General features: G+C 39.5%; 1 protein-coding gene across 1 annotated transcript in view; it reads right to left on the bottom strand.

The window, feature by feature from the left end:
• NEK10 (NIMA related kinase 10) overlaps positions 1-23,465 on the bottom strand; it is a 302,206-nt gene that overhangs the window by 254,185 nt on the left and 24,556 nt on the right. Inside the window, exons 5-6 of the mRNA XM_057555449.1 lie at positions 19,554-19,681; positions 16,950-17,048 (exon numbers count right to left, since the gene is read on the bottom strand). Of these exons, the coding sequence (XP_057411432.1) occupies positions 16,950-17,048; positions 19,554-19,681 (227 nt within the window). The remainder of the gene's footprint in view (positions 1-16,949; positions 17,049-19,553; positions 19,682-23,465) is intronic.

Raw genomic sequence — 23,465 nt, 5'->3', positions numbered from 1 at the left:
TCAGCATGCATTTAAAAAAAGACATCAAAATTGGCGAATTTTTGTGTAGCGATTTTAATATTGAAGATGGAAGAGAAAAAGGAACATTTTCGGCATATTATGCTTTATTATTTCAAGAAAGGTAAAAACACAACTGAAACGCAAAAGAAGATTTGTGCAGTGTATGCAGAAGGTGCTGTGACTGATCGGACGTGTCAAAAGTGGTTTGCAAAGTTTTGTGCTGGCGATTTCTCGTTGGACGATGCTCCACAGCTGAGTAGACCAGTTGAAGTTGATAGCAATCAAATCGAGACATTAACTGAGAACAATCAACATTTTACCACATGGGAGATACTCAAAATATCCAAATTAAGCGTTGAAAATCATTTGCACCAGCTTGGTTATGTTCATCACTTTGATGTTTGGGTTCCCCATAAGTTAAGCGAAAAAAAACCTTCTTGACTGTATTTCCACATGTGATTCCCTACTTAGAAGTAATGAAAACATTCCGTTTTTAAAACAAATTGTGATGGGTGATGAAAAGTGGATACTGTACAATAATGTGGAATGGAAGAGATCATAGGGCAAGCAAAACGAACCACCACCAACCACACCAAAGGCTGGTCGTCATCCAAAGAAGGTGATGTTGTGTGTATGGTGGGATTGGAAGGGAGTCCTCTATTATGAGCTCCTTCCGGAAAACCAAACAATTAATTCCAACAAGTACTGATCCCAATTAGGCCAACTGAAAGCAGCACTCAATGAAAAGCATCCAGAATTAGTCAACAGAAAATGCACAATCTTCCATCAGGATAACGCAAGGCCACATGTTTCTTTGATGACCTGGCAAAAACTGTTACAGCTTGGCTGGGAAGTTCTGATTCAACCGCTGTATTCAAAGGACATTGCACCTTCAGATTTCCATTTATTTCAGTCTTTACAAAATTCTGTTAATGGAAAAAAAATTCAATTCCCTGGAAGACTGTAAAAGGTACTTGGTACAGTTCTTTGTTCAAAAAGATAAAAAGTTTTGGGAAGATGGAATTATGAAGTTGGCTGAAAACTGGCAGAAGGTAGTGGAACAAAAGGGTGAATACATTGTTCAATAAAGTTCTTGGTGAAAATGAAAAATGTGTCTTTTATTTTTTCTTAAAAACCAAAGGCACTTTTTGGCAAACCCAATACTTTGGCTAATAAAGAACCAGGGAATCAGCAAGGCGGAGGAGAACACAGTACCAGTCAAGGTTGTGCCTCAGCCCCTCAGCTACTGGATCTCTCAAATGAGGTAGAATGGATTTTGTCTTCAGGGGCCATTCCAGCTCTAATCGGATGACACTTTTGTGTGTGCATATATACATATAGTGTGCGTGTATACACAATTTAAGTTTGGGATAAACTCTAAATAACATTTTAGGAGAAATTAACATGTAAGAGCTAGATATTTCCTCCAAGTTAGGAATCAGCTTGAGGCCTACAAGCTTATTTTCTTCCTTTCTACATTTAACGTTGTGAAACTTAGAACAAAAGGGAGACAAAAAGACAAGATTCTAAAGGATTCTACTCTGCATAAAAGCACATACAGTTGAGGAGATTTGTTCAAGATGGCAGAGTAGAAGGACGTGTGCTAACTCCCTCTTGCAAGAGCACCAGCATCACAAGTAACTGCTGAACAATCATCAACAGTAAGACACTGGAACTCACCAAAAAAGATACCCCACATCCAAAGACAAAGGAGAAGCCTCAGTGAGGTGGTAGGAGGGACACAATCACAATAAAATCATATCCCATAACCACTGGGTGGGTGACTCACAAACTGGAGAACAATTATACCACAGGAGCCTACCCAGTGGAGTGACGGTTCTGAGCTCCACGTCAGGCTTCCCAACCTCGGGGTCCGGAAACGGGAGGAGGAATTCCCAGAGAATCAGACTTTGAAGGCTGGCCAGATTTGATTGCAGTACTTCGAAAGGATTGGGGTAAACAGAAATTCCACTCTTGGAGGGCACACATAAAGTAGTGTGCACATCAGGACCCAGGGGGAAGAAGGAGTGACCCCATAGGAGACTGAACCAGACCTACCTGCTAGTGTTGGAGGGTCTCCTGAAGAGGTGGGGGGTGGCTGTGCCTCAACGTGGGGACAAGGACACTAGCAGCAGAAGTTCTGGGAAGTACTCCTTGGCATGAGCCCTCCCAGAGTCCACCATTAGTCCCACCAAAGACACTGTAGCCTCCAGTGATGGGTTGCCTCAGGCCAAACACCAACAGGGAGGGAACTCAGCCCCACACATCAGCAGACAAGTGGATTAAAGTTTTACTGAGCTCTGCCCACCAGAGCAACACCCAGCTGTACCCACCACCAGTCCCTCCCATCAGGAAGCTTGCACAAGCCTCGTAGATAGCCTCATCCACCAGAGGGCAGAGAGCAGAAGCAAGAAGAACTACAATCCTGCAGCCTGTGGAATGAAAACCACATTCACAGAAAGATAGACAAAATGAAAAGGCAGAGGACTATGTACCAGGTAAAGGAACAAGATAAAACCCCAGAAAAACAACTAAATGAAGTGGAGATAGACAACCTTCCAGAAAAAGAATTCAGAATAATGATACTGAAGATGATCCAGGACCTCGGAAAAAGAATGGAGGCAAAGATCAAGAAGATGAAAGAAATGTTTAACAAAGACCTAGAAGAATTAAAGAACAAACACCTAGAAGAATTAAAGAACAAACAAACAGAGATGAACAATACAATAACTGAAATGAAAAATACAGTAGAAGGAATCAATAGCAGAATAACTGAGGCAGAAGAACGGATAAGTGACCTGGAAGACAGAATGGTGGAATTCACTGCTGTGGAACAGAATAAAGAAAAAAAGAATGACAAGAAATGAAGACAGCCTGAGAGTCCTCTGGGACAACATTAAATGCAACAACATTTGCATTATAGGGGTCCCAGAAGGAGAAGAGAGAGAGGAAGGACCAGAGAAAATATTTGAAGAGATTATAGTTGAAAACTTCCCTAACATGGGAAATAGCCACCCAGTTCCAGGAAGCGCAGAGAGTCCCAGGGAGGATAAACCCAAGGAGAATCATGCCGAGACACAGACACAGAGTAATCAAATGACAAAAATTAAAGACAAAGAAAAATGACTAAAAGCAATAAGGGAAAAACAACAAACAACATACAAGGGAACTCCCATAAGCTTAACAGCTAATTTCTCAGCGGAAACTCTACAAGCCAGAAGGGAGTGGCACGATATATTACAATGATGAAAGGGAAGAACCTACAACCAAGATTACCCTATCCAGCAAGGATCTCATTCAGATTCAATGGAGAAATCAAAAGCTTTACAGACAAGCAAAAGCTAAGAGAATTGAGCACCACCAAACCAGCTCTACAACAAATGCTAAAGGAACTTCTCTAAGTGGGAAACACAAGAGAAAAAAAGGACCTACAAAAACAAACCCAAGAGACTTCCCTGGTGGTGCAGTGTTTAAGAATCTGCCTGCCAATGCAGGGGACACAGGTTTGAGCTCTGGTCTGGGAAGATCACACATGCTGTGGAGCAACTAAGCCCTTGCACCACAACTACTGAGCCTGCACTCCAGAGCCCACAAGCCACAAATACTAAAGCCCATGCACCTAGAGCCTGTGCTCCACAACAAGAGAAACCACCGCAAGAGAAGGCCACACACCGCAATGAAGAGTACCCCTGCTCGCTGCAACTAGAGAAAGCTTGTGCACAGCAGGGAAGACCCAATGCAACCAAAAATAAATAAATAAATGAATAAACCCAAAACAATTAAGAAAATAGTAATAGGAACATACATATTGATAATTACCTTAAATGTGAATGGATTAAACGCTCCAACCAAAAGACACAGGCTCGCTGAATGGATACAAAAGCAAGACCCATATACATGTGTCTACAAGAAAACCACTTCAGACCTAGGGATGCATACAGACTGAAAGTGAGGGGATGGAAAAAGGTATTCCATGCAAATGGAAATCAAAAGAAAGCTGGAGTAGCTATACTCATATCAGATAAAATAGACTTTAAAATAAAGAATGTTACAAGACACAAGGAAGGACACTACAAATAATCAAGGGATCAATCCAAGAAGAAGATATAACAATTACAAATATATATGCACCCAACATAGGAGCACCTCGATATATAAGGCAAATGCTAACAGCTATAAAAGAGGAAATCGACAGTAACACAGTAATAGTGGGGGACTTTAACACCTCACTTACACCAATGGACAGATCATCCAGACAGAAAATTAATAAGGAAACTCAAGCTTTAAATGACACAATAGACCAGACAGATTTAATTGATATTCATAGGACATTCCATCCAAAAACAGCAGATTACACTTTCTTCTCAAGTGCGCACGGAACATTCTCCAGGATAGATCACATCTTGGGTCACAAATCAAGCCTCAGTAAATTTAAGAAAACTGAAATCATATCAAGCACCTTTGCCGACTACAATACTATGAGATTAGAAATAAATTACAGGGAAAAAAACATAAAAAACACAAACACATAGAGGTTAAACAATACGTTACTAAATAACCAAGAGATCACTGAAGAAATCAGAGGAAATCAAAAAATACCTAGAGAGAAACTACAACGAAAACACGATGATCCAAAACCTATGGGATGCAGCAAAAGCAGTTCTAAGAGAGAAGTTTATAGCTATACAAGCCTACCTCAAGAAACAAGAAAAATCTCAAATAAACAATCTAATTTTACACCTAAAGGAATTAGAGAAAAAAGAACAAACAAAACTCAAAGTTAGTAGAAGGAAAGAAATCATAAAGATCAGAGGAGAAATAAATGACATAGAAACAAAGAAAACAATAGCAAAGATCAATAAAACTAAAGGCTGGTTCTTTGAGAAGATAAACAAAATTGATAAACCTTTAGCCAGACTCAACAAGAAAAAGAGGGAGAGGACTCAAATCAATAAAATTAGAAATAAAAAAGAAGTTACAACAGATACCACAGAAATACAAATCATCATAAGAGAGTACTACAAGCAACTCCATGCATATAAAATGGACAACCTGGAAGAAATGGACAAATTCTTAGAAAGGTATAAGCTTCCAAGACTGAACCACGAGGAAATAGAAAATATGAACAGACCAATCACAGGTAATGAAACTGAAACTGTGATTAAAAATCTTCCAACAAATAAAAGTCCAGGACCAGATGGCTTCACAGGTGAATTCTATCAAACATTTAGAGAAGAGTTAAAACACCCATCCTTCTCAAACTCTTCCAAAAAATTGCAGAGGAAGGAACACTCCCAAACTCATTCTATGAGGCCACCATCACCCTGATACCAAAACCAGACAAAGACACTACAAAAAAAGAAAATTACAGACCAATATCACTGATGAATATAGATGCAAAAATCCTCAACAAAATACTAGCAAACAGAATCCAACAACACATTAAAAGGATCATACACCACGATCAAGTGGGATTTATCCCAGGGATGCAAGGGTTCTTCAATATAAGCAAATCAATCAATGTGATACACCATATTAACAAATTGAAGAATAAAAACCATATGATCATCTCAATAGATGCAGAAAAAGCTTTTGACAAAATTCAACGCCCATTTATGATAAAAACGCTCCAGAAAGTGGGCATAGAGGGAACCTACCTCAACATAATAAAGGCCATATATGACAAACCCACAGCAAATATCATTCTCAACGGTGAAAAACTGAAAGCATTTCCTCTAAGATCAGGAACGAGACAAGGATGTCCACTCTCACCACTATTATTCAACATAGTTCTGGAAATCCTAGCCACGGCAATCAGAGAAGAAAAAGAAATAAAAGGAATACAAATTGGAAAAGAAGAAGTAAAACTGTCACTGTTTGCGGATGACATGATACTATACATAGAGAATCCTAAAACTGCCACCAGAAAACTGCTAGAGCTAATGAATGAATATGGTAAAGTTGCAGGATACGAAATGAATGCACAGAAATCTCTTGCATTCCTATACACTAATGATGAAAAATCTGAAAGAGAAATTATGGAAACACTCCCATTTACCATTGCAACAAAAAGAATAAAACACCTAGGAATAAACCTACCTAGCGAGACAAAAGACCTGTATGCAGAAAACTATAAGACACTGATGAAAGAAATTAAAGATGATACCAACAGATGGAGAGATATACCATGTTCTTGGATTGGAAGAATCAACATTGTGAAAATGACTATACTACCCAAAGCAATCTACAGATTCAATGCAATCCCTATCAAATTACCAATGGCATTTTTTACAGAACTAGAACAAATCATCTTAAAATTTGTATGGAGACACAAAAGACCCCGAATAGCCAAAGCAGTCTTGAGGGAAAAAAATGGAGCTGGAGGAATCAGACTCCCTGACTTCAGACTATACTACAAAGCTACAGTAATCAAGACAATATGGTACTGGCACAAAAACAGAAACATAGATCAATGGAACAAGATAGAAAGCCCAGAGATTAACCCACACACCTATGGTCAACTAATCTATGACAAAGGAGGCAAAGATATACAATGGAGAAAAGACAGTCTCTTCAATAAGTGGTGCTGGGAAAACTGGACAGCTACATGTAAAAGAATGAAAATAGAATACTCCCTAACACCATACACAAAAATAAACTCAAAATGGATTAGAGACCTAAATATAAGACTGGACACTATAAAACTCTTAGAGGAAAACATAGGAAGAACACTCTTTGACATAAATCACAGCAAGATCTTTTTTGATCCACCTCCTAGAGTAATGGAAATAAAAACAAAAATAAACAAGTGGGACCTAATGAAACTTCAAAGCTTTTGCACAGCAAAGGAAACCATAAACAAGACGAAAAGACAACCCTCAGTATGGGAGAAAATATTTGCAAACGAATCAACGGACAAAGGATTAATCTCCAAAATATATAAACAGCTCATTCAGCTCAATATTAAAGAAACAAACACCCCAATCCAAAAATGGGCAGAAGACCTAAATAGACATTTCTCCAAAGAAGACATACAGACGGCCACGAAGCACATGAAAAGATGCTCAACATCACTAATTATTAGAGAAATGCAAATCAAAACTACAATGAGGTATCACCTCACTCCTGTTAGAATGGGCATCATCAGAAAATCTACAAACAACAAATGCTGGAGAGGGTGTGGAGAAAAGGGAACCCTCTTGCACTGTTGGTGGGAATGTAAATTGATACAGCCACTATGGAGAACAATATGGAGGTTCCTTAAAAAACTAAAAATAGAATTACCATATGACCCAGCAATCCCACTACTGGGCATATACCCAGAGAAAACCGTAATTCAAAAAGATACATGCACCCGAATGTTCATTGCAGCATTATTTACAATAGCCAGGTCATGGAAGCAACCTAAATGCCCATCAACAGACGAATGGATAAAGAAGATGTGGTACATATATACAATGGAATATTACTCAGCCATAAAAAGGAACGAAATTGAGTCATTTGTTGAGAAGTGGATGGATCTAGAGACTGTCATACAGAGTGAAGTAAGTCAGAAAGAGAAAAACAAATATCGTATATTAATGCATGTATGTGGAACCTAGAAAAATGGTACAGATGAGCTGGTTTGCAGGGCAGAAGTTGAGACACAGATGTAGAGATGGACATATGGACACCAAGGGGGGAAAACTGCGGTGGGGTGGGGATGGTGGTGTGCTGAATTGGGCAATTGGGATTGACATGTATACACTGATGTGTATAAAATTGATGCCTAATAAGAACCTGCAGTATAAAAAAACAAACAAACAAAACAACTAATACTAAACTTTCATTGGGTTATTTGTATGGAAATATGTTAATGTAAATGTTTCAGACATTACATGAAATTTCTAAAAATCTTATATTTGTAGTTGTATGGAAATATGTATGGAAATATGTTAATATAAATATTTCAGACATTATATGAAATTTCTAAAAATCTTATATTTGTATTTGTATGGAAATATGTATGGAAATATGTTAATATAAATGTTTCAGACATTACATGAAATTTCTAAAAATCTTATATGTTCTGGTATAATGTTATAAGTAATAATCCTAGTTATTACTTTAAAATGTATATCTCAAAAATAACTAATTTTCTTGTCAACTGCATTATTATGAACTTTCATCAAATCTTTTTTTTTTTTTTTTTTTTTTTTTTTAAAGGGGACTTAATCAGTGAAGGCAGTTTACAAGTAGAGGGGTTTTTTTTTGTTGTTTTTTGTTTTTTAATTAATTTATTTATTTTTGGCTGTGTTGGGTCTTCGTTTCTGTGCGAGGGCTCTCTCTAGTTGTGGCAAGTGGGGACCACTCCTCATCGCGGTGCGCGGGCCTCTCACTGTCGCGGCCTCTCTTGTTGCGGACCACAGGCTCCAGACGCGCAGGCTCAGTAATCATGGCTCACGGGCCCAGCCGCTCCGCGGCATGTGGGATCTTCCCAGACCAGGGCTCGAACCCGTGTCCCCTGCATTGGCAGGCAGATTCTCAACCACTGCGCCACCAGGGAAGCCCATCAAATCTTTAACAGTGGTCATTTTTAAGTCTTTTGTCATTTACAGACAGTTCTGGGTGTACTCTGATGCTTTTGCAAATATGTTCCTATAAAAGGCTTTCATCTTCAAGAAATTCATGGAAAAGACTGACAAGTACAGGTTTCTGGTAACTGACTGTACTGCTGAACTGAATGAATAAGCATTTTCAGAACTCTAATGAAAAGCTGATGAACTCATAAAAGTGCTAACAAAAGATCAAGATGAAAAAAAAATTAATTACATGGGACTGAGTGAACTGATGAGGATGAGTATAATTTTTGTGACGTTCTGTCTGAATTAAAAAAAAAAAAATCCCACAAGGACTCAGAGGCAAAGAATATAGAAATCAATTTTCACTGCAAAGTAAAGGAGCTGTTACAGTGGAGGATTACTGGACTGAATGTCAATATTATGACATAGTATGAGTGTGTTTCATGTTTGGTAATTGCAATCATTGTTGCTTTTGTTGTGGTCATCCATGTACAATGCTTGGTGTCAGTCTATTTATCTCTTGTAAAAATAAAATACAGTGTGTGTGTGTGAAAAAAAAAAAAAAAAAAAAGCCACGCAATAGCACCTGGTGGCCCGCATGGCAGGAGGTGGCCTCCGTCACGACTTCCCCACCGCTGTCCCCGCCTGCTGTCACTCTCCTGTGTTCACCTTCTATTGATATTAAAGCACGATTCACCAGCAAAAAAAAAAAAAAAAAAAAAAAAAAACTGCAGAGGAAGGAATACTCCCAAACTCATTCTACAAGGCCACCATCACCCTAATACCAAAACCAGACAAAGATACTACAAAAAACAGACCATATCACTGATGAATATAGATGCAAAAATCCTCAACAAAATACTAGCAAAGAGAATCCAACAACACATTAAAATGATCATATACTTTTATCATGTGAGATTTATCCAGGGATGCAAGGATTCTTCAATATATGCAAATCAATCAATGTGATACACCATATTAACAAATTGAAGAAGAAAAACCATATGATCATCTCAATAGATGCAGAAAAAGCTTTTGACAAAATTCAACACTCATTTATGATAAAAACTCTCTAGAAATTGGGCATAGAGGGAACCTACCTCAACATAATAAAGGCCATATACGACAAACCCACAGCAAACATCATTCTCAATGGTGAAAAACTGAAAGCATTTCCTCGAAGATCAGGAACAAGACAAGAATGTCCACTCTCGCCACGATTATTCAACATAGTTTTGGAAGTCCTAGCCACAGCAATCAGAAGAGAAAGAAATAAAGGGAATCCAAATTGGAAAAGAAGAAGTAAAATTGTCACTGTTTGCAGATGACATGATGCTATAAACATACAATCCTAAAGATGCCACCAGAAAACTCCTAGAACTAATCAATGAATTTGGTAAAGTGGCAGGATACAAAATTAATGCACAGAAATCTCTTGCATTCCTATACACTAACAATGAAAGATCAGAAAGAGACATTAAGGAAACCATCCCATTCACCATTGCAACAAAAAGAATAAAATACCTAGGAATAAACCTACCTAAGGAGGTAAAAGACCTATACTCAGAAAACTATAAGACACTGATGAAAGAAATCAAAGATGACACAAACAGATGGAGAGATATACCATGTTCTTTGATTGGAAGAATCCAATATTGTGAAAATGACTGTACTACCAAAAGCAATCTACAGATTCAGTGCAATCCCTATCAAATTACCAATGGCATTTTTTACAGAACTAGAACAAAAAATTTTAAAATTTGTATGGAGACACAAAAGACCCCAAATAGCCAAAGCAATCTTGAGGGAAAAAAACGGAGCTGGAGGAATCAGACTCCCTGACTTTAGACTATACTACAAAGCTACAGTAATCAAGACAGTATGGTACTGGCACAAAAACAGAAATATAGATCAATGGAACAGGGTAGACAGCCTAGAGATAAACCCATGCACATATGGTCACCTTATCTTTGATAAAGGAGGCAAGAGTATACAATGAAGAAAAGACAGCCTCTTCAATAAGTGGTGCTGGGAAAACTGGACAGCTACATGTAAAAGAATGAAATTAGAACACTCCCTAACACCATACACGAAAATAAACTCAAAATGGATTAAAGACCTAAATGTAAGACCAGACACTATAGAACTCTTAGAGGAAATCATAGGAAGAACACACTTTGACATAAATCACAGCAAGATCTTTTTTGACCCACCTCCTAGAGTCATGGAAATAAAAACAAAAATAAACAAATGGGACCTAATGAAACTTAAAAGCTTTTGCACAGCAAAGGAAACTATAATCAAGATTAAAAGACAACCCTCAGAATGGGAGAAAATATTTGCAAATGAATCAATGGACAAAGGATTAATCTCTAAAATATATAAACAGCTCATGCAATATTAAAAAAACAAACAACCCAATCAAAAAATGGGCAGAAGATCTAAAGAGACATTTCTCCAAAGAAGACATACAGATGGCCAAGAGGCACATGAAAAGCTGCTCAACATCACTAATTATTAGAGAAATGCAAATCAAAAGTACAATGAGGTATCACCTCACACCGGTTAGAATGGGCATCATCAGAAAATCTACAAACAGCAAATGCTGGAGAGGGTGTGGAGAAAAGGGAACCCTCTTGCACTGTTGGTGGGAATATAAAGTGATACAGCCACTATGGAGCACAGTATGGAGGTTCCTTAAAAAACTAAAAATAGAACTACCATATGACCCAGCAATCCCACTACTGGGCATATACCCAGAGAAAACCATAATTCAAAACGACACATGCACCCCAATGTTCATTGCAGCACTATTTACAATAGCCAGGTCATGGAAGCAACCTAAATGCCCATTGACAGACAAATGGATAAAGAAGATGTGGTACATATATCTAATGGAATATTACTCAGCCATAAAAAGGAACGAAATTGGGTCATTTGTAGGGACATGGATGGACCTAGAGACTGTCATACAGAGTGAAGTAAGTCAGAAAGAGAAAAACAAATATCGTGTATTAATGCATATATGTGGAATCTAGAAAAATGGTACAGATGAACCAGTTTGCAAGGCAGAAATAGAGACAACAGGTGTACAGAACAAACGTATGGACACCAAGGGGGGAAAGCGAGGGGGGGTGCTGGTGGTGGCAGGATGAATTGGGAGATTGGGATTCACATATATACACTAATATGTATAATGTAGGTAACTAATAAGAACCTGCTGTATAAAAATAAAATAAAATTTTTTAAAAAGCACATACAGTTTTGTATGTGCATAATAATCTCTCACATATGTGAAGTAAAAAAGCATATACTTTTTTAAAATTACAAGGAAATGTAGCCAGAGTTAATGTAGCGATTTCTAAGAGTGGTATAAAGGGTAAATTTTCATTTTTTATAATTTTCTGTGTTTTTCAAACTTTTTACAGTGATAAAAAGAATTTAATGCAAAGAAATTCGACTTTATGAAGACTCTCAGCCTCCACACTCCCCAATAAAACCAATGTCAATGGCTTGAGTTGGGGAAAAAGACCCAAGCCTTGTTCTCCAACAGCTCAGCTCAGCTCAGGGTGTGGTGGGAGGGACACGGGCCCAGGGCCACTTGAGGGGCCAGAAGAGCCAGGAAGGCAAAGAGGTGGGGATGGCAGGCTTCAGGCAAGGATGAGCAGGGGCCAAGGCTCAGAGGCAAGAGAGAGAATAACTTTCCAAGAAACAACAAAGGGTGCAGTCTGACCTTGGTGAGCCCAAAGGATGCACCGGGCAGGAGGGAGAGATGAGGCCAAGAAGGAAAAAGACCTTAAGGAAAACTGTGAAGCAGTCAAGGAATTTTACCCTGACCATCAGATTTTTTAAAGTACCTAAAGACACAAACCTAAGATGTTGGGGACCTTAATGAACGTTTATCTCTATCTAATTTGTGGGGCTGAGTTGAATATCTCTCTAGGAAGTTTTGAACTATCTGACAGACTTTACCAAAGGGACCAGGCTTCTCTTTTTCTAGGCGAGGAGGAAGTCTTCAAAGGCCCCTACTGGCCTCTCTACTACCTGATGAGATAAAATCACAGAAAAAGCATCTCTCCATCAACTTTGTACAATTTTAAGAACTTAATCGAGACACTGAAGAGATTGCTGCTGTTTCTGACCTTCTTGTCCTCTCCCCTCATCCCCTGTGATGGGGTCAAGAGAGCCAAGGCTGAAGATCAGGTAAAGCTCCAAAGAAGACTCACTTGCATCATGACCTCGGTCCTCGTGTGGACACGGACAACCACGGTATGACTAGCAAACAAATAACTATGTAGGCCTTCTTGGTTAGAGGTTTCTGTGACATTCCCAGAACACTTAATGGCATTTTTTAACAGGATTGTGATGATTTGGACTAGATATTTTCCCCTAGCTCAAGCAGTTCTTGAGCTCCCATAGAGAATGTAAATAGCTTCCCAATCTAGACTTCCTATAGACCCATTTCCAAAATATTTCAAATTTGCAGCAGATATTTCAGGAAATGTGATGTAAAATAATAAGGATGCCAACTTGTTCTTATCAGAAATGTGACTGCACTTTTGGACAAAAAAATAAAGTCATGCTTAATTAGACGAGGTGGTTCTCTTTTAACGGAACTTAGAGAACCTGGAACGTACCTCTACAAAAGTTACAGGTGGGAGAAGAGGAGATATCCTGGCAATTCTGGGCTAATAGTACCCAAAAGAGAACCCACTTTATTTATTTATTCTTTTTTGGGGGCTGTGACATGTGGCTAACGGGATCTCAGTTCCCCAATCAGGGCTTGAACCCGGGCCATGGCAGTGAAAGCCTAAAATCCTAACCACTAGTCCACCAGGGAACTCCTGAGACCCCGCTTTAAAATAACTCCAAATTTCATATTAAATAGCAGGGGACAAGATGTAATTAAAATATTATTTTAAAAAATAACTATGAAACTTAGATATATTTTATCTTACATTTAACAAAATTTAACTTATAATGCAACTCTGCCCTAATGACTAGAACAAAGCAAGAATGGGTTCTGCTGACACTTTTTGGCATATGTTTTCTGACAAAGTCATATAACATGATCCAATTTCCTCAAATTTACTTTTCACTTTTGCAGCATAAAAGAGGTTCATTTCTGCAAATATATTAGAAAGATCCATCAAGTTTTCCTAATGCCCTCTCCTATTCTTTGCTATTCAAAACATGCTTTTCTGAAGTTCCATCCTGTCACCTTCCTTGTAACTTCTACAATTGTCAAGCCGTCTGATTCTGGCAGGGCCTCATCTGTCAGATCCCACCAGTTCAGCACCATCACTTTCAGTAACTTCATGAAATTCTACATCTTTAGTCAGATTCCCTAGTTCATTTCACAAATCAGATTATGTTTTATTTGTATTATATTACAGAATCTTCACATCAGCTGGCAATCAGCAGGGAATGGACCGACAGGGGCCTCGGAGGAACAGTTACACAAAAGAGATACTGGAATAGAGGCCGATTGTATACGTAGTCAGTTAACTGGGAAATGTGTCAGCTTTGTAACAATTTTTACTTCCCTACACAACCTCATAACCCTTTGTGCTTTCCTGCACAGGCAAATGAGATGAAAAAGAGGTGGGTGTATTTTCTAATGGCAGACTCTACTGTGGACAAATGATCTTAGGGCAGAAAGAAAAGTTAGAAGATGAAAATTTATTTCCATACCCTGCCACACATCAAGATTCATTGCCATGTGTAACCCAGAGTAACCTCAGGTTCAGCGCTTGCCCTTTGAGATCTACCGTGAGATCTTGCCTTATCTGACTCTGGGTTAACAATTCTTGTCTCATTTCAGATGCTGCTTGGCAATTTTATTTCTGAGAACAAAGGCTCAATCACAGGTCAACCTTAGGGAAAAAACCCAGAAAAGGGGGTATCCAGAAGTGTGGTTTAGGGGAGACTGCAGGTGGGGAAAGTGAAATAGAAGAGGGACAACAAGAAGAATGTCAATTGGGCATAAGTAAATGAGACTAAATTCCCAATCAGCCATATTCTCAGAGTAAACTTGAACAGCATAACATCCAGAATATGCCCAACCTTATCTATAACCAGAATTGGAACAAAGACCACACCCCCACTCCCGCAATCTCATCCATCCCTTGGTTGTATTAATACAGTTTATATTTATCACATTTTCTTTCTATTGAGATGCTGGGTAACTGGCTGATCAGAGTGAGTCCCTAGGAAGAAAGGGACCACATGTCCTACTCATCTTTGTATTTTTACCCTCCCTTCCTTCTCCACCATGTGCTCCCTCTCTTCCCTGCACATAGTGATGATCAATAATTTGTTTATTGAATTGAATCCAAGCCTTCCAGGCAACATCAAATCTGATGCTCACAAAGAAAGGGGATAGGAAGCCATACCAGGAAAGGCCCTGAGATGTAATTCTTCTATTAGTCTAAAGCTAGAGGGTAAAGAAACAAAAAAAAGGTAGTTCTGACCAAACAAACGAGGTTATCTGGGGTGAGAAACAATGGAAGACCTTTATACTTAATCCATCTTTTACCCAACCCTGCTTTTAGAATAGAACTGAACAAAACAACCTCTCAGCAGTGAAAGGATGACATAAAAGGATGCTCTTGATGTTCAACATTGCTAAATTCCTTCTCCTACTATGAAAGCAAAGACATTTATAATCATTGCTTCCTGGTTTAAAGATTTCCAGGGACCGATCATGTTGCAAGCCAGTAACTCCATCCAATCTAAGATGCCTCATTAATCACTAAGAATCTGAAAAGGTCCTGACAAGAGATCTCTTGACTTTAGAATTGTTAAGATCTCTTTCAATGGCTGGATGCCAACCCCTACCCAGCTGTTTTCCCTAACAATTCCTGCACCCAGTGCCTTCAGTGCAGAGACACAGTAAGGTCTCTACATCCTTAATATAGGAAATCTTCTGCCTTCACCCAAAGTACCAACCTGACAAATGGCCTACTGGACATTCCCTGAGGAGTCTATGATAGCTGTCTTCAAAACAAATTAAAGAACTTCATTTTCCAATACCATTTCAGGCATAATTACTCTGCTACTAACCATTGCTCTACTCTCATCAAGCTCAAGAAGAAACAGTCTAGGACAACCTCAGGTCCTTTGCAATGGTCATTAATCTTTTAACAATCTTTGAGTATATTGTCAAGAGCTGAGCTGTGACCAAATTATATAACCTTGGTAAAGATTCTAGGCTTCTTGTATCATCTGAGCAAGTCTAATAATCTTCTGCTTAAGCCAAGTAAAAAGGCATGACAGATGCAGGCCCAACCTTGGATTGTTTTAAACTAAACCAAAGTACTTGGCAGTCACTGTCCAGTACATAAATACGCAATACTAAATAACCCATCCAAAAGATCAAATCATTAGACCACCACTTAGACTGTATTTAGGGATGCTTTTCTACTTACAGTCACCTACAGCACTGGACCAAGTCAGAGTTTTATTTCGGTCAGGCATTAAATTATTAAGATTTTTCCTATTTTCCAGAATAAGGGTAATTTTTCCCATCTCACTGGGACAGAATTCAGATATCTCAATCAAGTCCCAAAGTGATGGAGAAGATTCAAGGTTCTTCATGGGCTTTTCAGCCAGTGCTTGTGGGGAGAGAGTCTGGGCCTCCTGGGAAGAGTATAAGGCCATGTACGACCATGAAGGATGTTGGGAGCCTCCTTCTCCCAGCAAAGTCTGCTCCCAAAGTCTGGCAGCAGCATAGCTTTCACTGGAAGCAACCCAGAACAGAGAGAAAATTCATTCCTGACTGCAATCCAGCACCAGTCAATGGCTCACTGAAAACCCCTGGAATTTTCGAGAGAGAATCTCGAGGACCTGCTAGCGAGCCCTTCCCTACAGCACCACACTGCACCTGTGTTAAGACAAAGGAGAGCAAAGGAAAGAACATTTGATCTGGTCCTGAGAAGAGATGTCGTCCCCAGGCTGTGGCTGGATGTCTCACCCCCATCCTTTCCCCGAGGTCCAGGCTGAGGCGGCCCAGTTAATCAGCACTTGTTATCGACTGCAAACCTATACCATGAGGATGCTGGCCACGGTGCTACCAGATGTCTCTGCAATAAATGCCTTCTGAGAATCCAAACTCAAGACAAGGAAAACAGTGTGATTTGGGTGTTTTCTCATTTTGCCTGTCTATCATAAAATTCAGCTAAATTCAGGCCTAACCAGAGGGATTTAAATGAGGTCATCTGCAATGCCGGTTCATTCACCTCCTTCAAAATGGTCTTTGCTCTGCTTTGTCCTTTGAGCATGCTATGTTCAGTCTTGTAAACTGCTTCAAACCATATGCTAGAAATAAGATATATAAAATATGCCATTCTTGGGTAAATGTCTTTTTCTTTCCTGGGACAATCTTACCTGCATATGAGTCTATTTTTCACCAAGGCTGTAAAAATCTCCTGAAATAGTTTATGCTGGGGATGTGTGCTGAAATTTCTCTCATTCTTGTAGTTTATACTGAGATGAAACAAACAGAAAAGCATTTTATAGTAAAAATTATTTAGGCTGCCTCAAAATTAACAATGCAGAGAAAGATCACCTGTATGCATGAAGATATTGAAGGATTTTTGGGATTCCGTGTATCACCAAAGCAAGCATCAGTTGTTAAAATAGGAAGTAGAAATTCAATTATAAAGTTAATAATAAAGATTATAGCATATATATTTCATTTTACCACATTAACTAAATTATTCCCTATAAACATTTAAGAGCTAAAACTGGTGAGAGGGAAGAAAAGGGCATATGGAGAGAAAGAATGATTGGGCACATGATCTAGACAGCCATGAAACAGGTAGACAAGGATCCCTCCCTTTACTTTACTACCCACAATGGCTCGTGGCCGCTCTAGTTGTTAACACCACTGGACGCCATGCATATTTCCTCTTGGTCAACACCGCTTCGACTGTGGTTGTGGATTGTGGGGGTGGGTGTGTGTACAACAAAGTTGTGAGATATTCTAGCTTCAGTTTTTTCCTTCCTGATATTACAGCCATCAGAGAGGTTAAACATATCCCAAAGCATTCCACTTTAAAACTGGGAAAGGATAAGAGGTAATGCACAAAAGGGTCATATCACTATGTAGTATATAATACAATATTTTTGTGCCCGTTAAAATAGACCAATTTTAAGATCTAGGAGAAATACGCTGGAATTACATGGATGCACCACCTCAGAGGCAGGTTTTGTATCCTTATTATTGCCGTTTGTTCTGATCTGCCTTCACAGTCTTTCAGGTGTCATGGGACTGACTGTGTGTCCCTAAGCTAGCCAGGGCTGTCATTTCTTAGTACATGGACATGGGCAGACTGAATATGTAACAATTTTTAAAGAATTTTGTGTTCCTCACTAAACACGTATTTTAAAAATATTAACTCATGTAACATCATGTGATGTTTGTGGACTATTAAAGTCATTGTCATAAAATAACAGGGAAACAAAACCTAGGCCAAATAAATAATCATTCTAAATATTTATATATATATATATTTTTTAATTTTTTAACATCTTTATTGGATTATAATTGCTTTACAATGGTGTGTTAGTTTCTGCTTTGTAACAAAGCGAATCAGTTATACATATACATATGTCCCCATATCTCTTCCCCCTTGCATCTCCCTTCCTCCCACCCTCCCTATCCCACCCCTCTAGGTGGTCACAAAGCACTGAACTGATCTCCCTCTGCTACGCAGCTGCTTCCCACTAGCTATCTATTTTACGTTTGGTAGTGTATATATGTCCATGCCACTCTCTCACTTTGTCCCAACTTACCCTTCCCCCTCCCCGTATCCTCAAGTCCATTCTCTAGTAGGTCTGCGTCTTTATTCCCATCTTGCCCCTAGGTCTCATGGACATTTTTTTTTTTTTTAGATTCCATATATATGTGTTAGCATACGGTATTTGTTTTTCTCTTTCTGACTTACTTCACTCTGTATGACAGACTCTAGGTCCATCCACCTCACTACAAATAACTCAATTTCGTTTCCTTTTATGGCTGAGTAATATTCCATTGTATATATGTGCCACATCTTCTTTATCTATTCATCTGTTGATGGACACTTAGGTTGCTTCCATGTCCTGGCTATTGTAAATAGAGCTGCAATGAACATTTTGGTACATGACTCTTTTTGAATTATGGTTTTCTCAGGGTATATGCCCAGTAGTGGGATTGCTGGGTCATATGGTAGTTCCATTTTTAGTTTTTTAAGGAACCTCCATACTGTTCTCCATAGTGGCTGTATCAATTTACATTCCCACCAACAGTGCAAGAGGGTTCCCTTTTCTCCACACCCTCTCCACCATTTATTGTTTGTAGATTTTCTGATGATGGCCATAGAATATATATATTGATATTTCATGTCATTCATTATTTACATGACACTTGGTGCCAAATGACCTTAACAAACTGTAAAATGGAGAGAACCAGCTCCTGGAAGGAGGGTGGCCCACAACAGTGTGCAGCTTCTAAGAGGTCTCCATGGCAACAGGAGAGCAAAACAGGGGCTGACACTTTCAATGTGAAAGGGGAGGGTGATGCTTCAACTGAAAGCCTCATGGCCTTGACAACCACAGCCTTCAGCCATCACATCTGCTCACAGCAGGTGCTTCTTTATGCTTCCTCACAGCTGGCAAGATATGCACAGGCCAAAAGCTAAAGACAAAGCTTGTTATCAGCCTCGCCAGGTCAACAGCCTGACCCACTTCCTCATGGAGCAAACGTTAAATGTATGTCAAGAGGGTATCCTGAAACTCCCACGTCACTTTCACCTGCAGCCATTCAGCCTGCTATTAACACAGTACTTATGGGAACAGGTTAAGCACTAACTAAAATTATTAAACTAAGAATCCCCACGGTAAATTTTAAAATGGGTTTTAAATTTTAGCTCCTGTGACAAACTTAAATAAATCTTTGGGCTAATTAGCGGCCCAGGCTGCTGAAGGTAAGGGACATACTGGATTTCTTACCTAAAATTTTCAAGTTCAATGGCTTCTGTGGACTTGTGCCACTGACCTCGAGCTCTGTGTCCACCCGCCCTGGCAGGCTCAGATTTCGTCATGCTGCTTCTGGCACTATCGAAGTTAATGGCTGGAAGCTACAGAAATAAAGGCACAGAGGACTTGAGGATGACAATTCAGCACAGGATAAAGACAGTCACAAAAGCAGAGGGGACGGTAAAGGGAATGAGTGTTTCCCCAAGCCAACAATTAACAAGTTAGCTATGTCAAATGTAGGGGTTTTCCAAGATTAAGACATCCTTGACTTAAACATTTACTCTCTCTATCTTATGCTGCTTTTTCTTCATAGCTTGTAACACCAACTGATATCTTACAGTTATTTATGTATTTTCAGTCTCCCTTGGTTATACTGTCAGCTCGACACAAGCAGGAGCTTGCCTATTGCTGTTCAATGTTGTATCCCTAGTACCTTACACAGTCCTGGGGATCCAGACCTGGGGGAGGCCTGGGCGTTACGCACTTTTGCAGCTTCTTGGGCGATTCCAACGTGCAATCAGAACAGAGAGCTGACAGATACAGCTAGAAACTCTCTGGCCTAGAGTGGAGCCCCGAACTGAGAATGAGTCATCTCCACTCATTCTTCATCTTTACCAGTCACGTACACTGCTTGCCAACTGTTAGAGTTATAAAGGTAAAGAGATTCTATCACTTTTAATTGGTCTGAATATCCTAATTCCTCAATCATGTTTATAAAAGTCATGAAAATATATTTTAGAATTAACCATAAGAAAAGGAAAAATTTACTTACATTAACTAAAACAATTTGAGTATGCCCCCATTTACAATATTAACCGGTAATTATTTATATAGTAAATTGTGATGTTATCAGTATTCAAGTAGTCTCACTTACCAACATTTACCTATAATTGGGATAACCCTGAGAATTGTTTCTTATACCACAGTAAAGCTAAACAAAGTGCAAACAAATACCCTATTCTTTCCAAAATACAAATGAGGAATGTTCTATAACTAGCTAAGTTGTTACAGATGAGGTACGGAAAGCATAGTATAACAAAATAAACTTTTATTTTCAATAAATCATTCTGTCCTATATATTATAATTATCAAATAATGCTACAATACGCTGTGCTTGTTGTCCTATTTCATCAAAGCATTTGATAGAAGTCTGCATAAAGACATGGTTTCCTCATCTAAAGAGAACATGCTGGACTTCCCACAAGGCAGGCAGCTGATAGATACATTCTAATAAGGACATTCTTTAATAGGAAGCAAACCCTTCTTCATCATATGCCACCCATAGTTGAATTCTCAAAATATTAATAATAAATCTTATATCCTGTAAAACTACATTTCTGTCTCAGTTCAGTGGGCCAATCCACAGCCACCACAAGACAAGAGGCCACAGGCACTTGAGGCACAATGCTCAGGGGTTAAGAGAATGAACTCTAGGCCAGATGCCCTGGGTTGAAATCTACTCTTAGACAGCTGCATGATCTTGAAAGCTACTTAATCTCTCTGTACATCAGTTTCCACATCATTACAATGAAAATCATAATAATTCTATGTAGTTCAGAGTTATTATGAAAACTAAATGACTTAGAATTTATAAAGCACTTGCTATGTGCCAGGCATAGTTCTCAGTGCTTTATACTCTTTTAATTCCCAAAATTATTCTCATTGCACAGATGAATTTGCTAAATAAATGAGATTTGACCTTCCAAATTAGATGATTAGATGTGATAACCCAAATGATGCTAGGCATGAAGTCATAGCAATGAGCAGATTGTCCTGTGTTACTCAGGATGTGGAATGATGCAGCAAACAAGAAATAGGTTTTCCAGGCCCAAGGGCTCTCAAACCCCCTTGCCGTCACCACAACTGCCAGAATAGTGACTGCCAGGTGAGCAGCCCCTTACAGACTTCTGTCATGTTAAGCCAATAGTTCTGTTAAGATACACTACATCCGATGGGTTATTTTGGGCAACTCAAAATCTGAATTTTCAGCATCATAAATGTAGCATAACACAAATTCATATATATAATTTAAGTGTGTCCCTTCCTACAAGTGACAGACTTATAGACCCTCAGATTTTAAAACTTCCTCGAAAGGCATAGGATTCAGCCACCAATCATCATCACCATCATCACCATCATAATCATCATAAAGATCATCATCATCATCATCATCATGATCACCATCATCACCATCAACACAGATAACACTTGTGTGGTAGTTACCACATGCCAGGCACTGCTCTAAGTGTTTTGCAGGTTTAAATCTATTTAATCCTCATAACGACCGTATGAGGTAAATACCATTTTATGATGAGAGGACTAAGGCACAGAGGGCTAAGTGACTTAGGGCCCATAGTTCACAAGGGGCACAGCTGGGATTCAAATCCAGGCAATCGCCCTTCCTCTCCAACACTCTCAATCTTCCAACATCTCTGGTGTATCGCCAGTGATGAGAAACACTATCTTGAGTCAGCCCATTTGCTTTTCAGAGTCCTACTCTTGCCCAAGGTTTCCTTCAGGCTGAGATGAAAATCTGTCCCCCTGTGTTCTTTCCCTGTCTTTCAGCCCAGCGTCATCTCCTTTTACAACGTTAGATTTGACTATAAGTCCACATAAAATAAACAAACAAAAAATTGGGGTGAATAAAAACAACTCCCTAAGTTGTAGGTGCATTAAACTGGTCACCCATCCCAGAAAGCATGCAGTGTAAGCATGCATCCACTCCTGCCCAGGAGCATGCTGTGGCCACAGTTGCTTACCACTTTTCAGGGCTCAGCACACACAGCTCCTGGAGATCACCTGCCCCAGCCTCCCTGGTGGAGCCAGTCACTCCCTACCCAGTGGCATTACTGTGCCAATCTCTCTTACAGCACTTATCACAATCTCATACTACGTCTGCACGACACATCAGCCTTTCCCCCTGAATTTGGCCACCCTGAGGGCAGCATCACATCTGTCTGTCTTTGTGTTCTTAGCACCTCTCACAGATCCAGTGGGAATGGGATACCTACTTTACCTACTGTGGAATGGGAAGCTCACTTCATCCCCAGTCTCTTTGCTAAACTGATTCATCTCCAGACACGTTCATTTGCTCAGCGCATGTGTTGCAGACACATCACTTGCCAGATGTGTGAGACACTGGGTATATAGTGAGCAGGATAGCCACAGCCTCTTCCTTCTCAAAAAGTTTACAGTCCAATGGGGGGGTCGGGGGTCAACTAGCACTAGAACACACAGCAAAATGAGTGAACAAGGGTTTGTTGTGGTAGAAAGTAAAAGAGAGATAGGGTGGGTCACAGACCAGGATGCCCGGAATATCCAGGCAGATTTTTACACAGGCTGGAAGGCAGAGAAAAACTACATGTGCTCTAGAAAGTGGCGGGTCCCTGAGCAGCTTGAGTAGCATGAGTGGAAAGGAAAGAGACTAGAGATTCAAGTGAAGGACCTTCCTAAAAATTTGATCATGTCACTTCTGCCTGGAAATTTCAACCTTCTCTGTTGCTTATGTGATAGATACAAAATTTGTAGATAGGCCTTCAGACATTGCACAGTTTCTTACATCTTTATTTATCACTACTTTCAACAGAAATGTCTAGTCATCATTTTGCTTCAGTGCGTGTTATTTTCTTTCCTTCAGATATCTGATTATTTTACTCGCTTCACCCAGACTGCCTTTCCCAGCAATTCCACCAGAGGACAGCCAGTCCATTTTCCAAGAACCATGTCCTTTCTTGTGACTTGAGCTAAAAGTGGACTCCTCATCCTCCTCAGAATCCACCCAGCCACTGCCCGTGCCTCTCCTACAGGATTCAAGTGTCCACTGGCCGTGGAAACCATAACTGCCGTTCCTAGTCCTGGTGTCTCAGGGCACAACAACAGTGTCTT

The sequence above is a fragment of the Balaenoptera acutorostrata genome, chromosome 10, assembly GCF_949987535.1.
Source record: "Balaenoptera acutorostrata chromosome 10, mBalAcu1.1, whole genome shotgun sequence".
Lineage (NCBI taxonomy): Eukaryota > Metazoa > Chordata > Mammalia > Artiodactyla > Balaenopteridae > Balaenoptera > Balaenoptera acutorostrata.
This window is presented reverse-complemented; position numbering and strand designations above follow the sequence as displayed.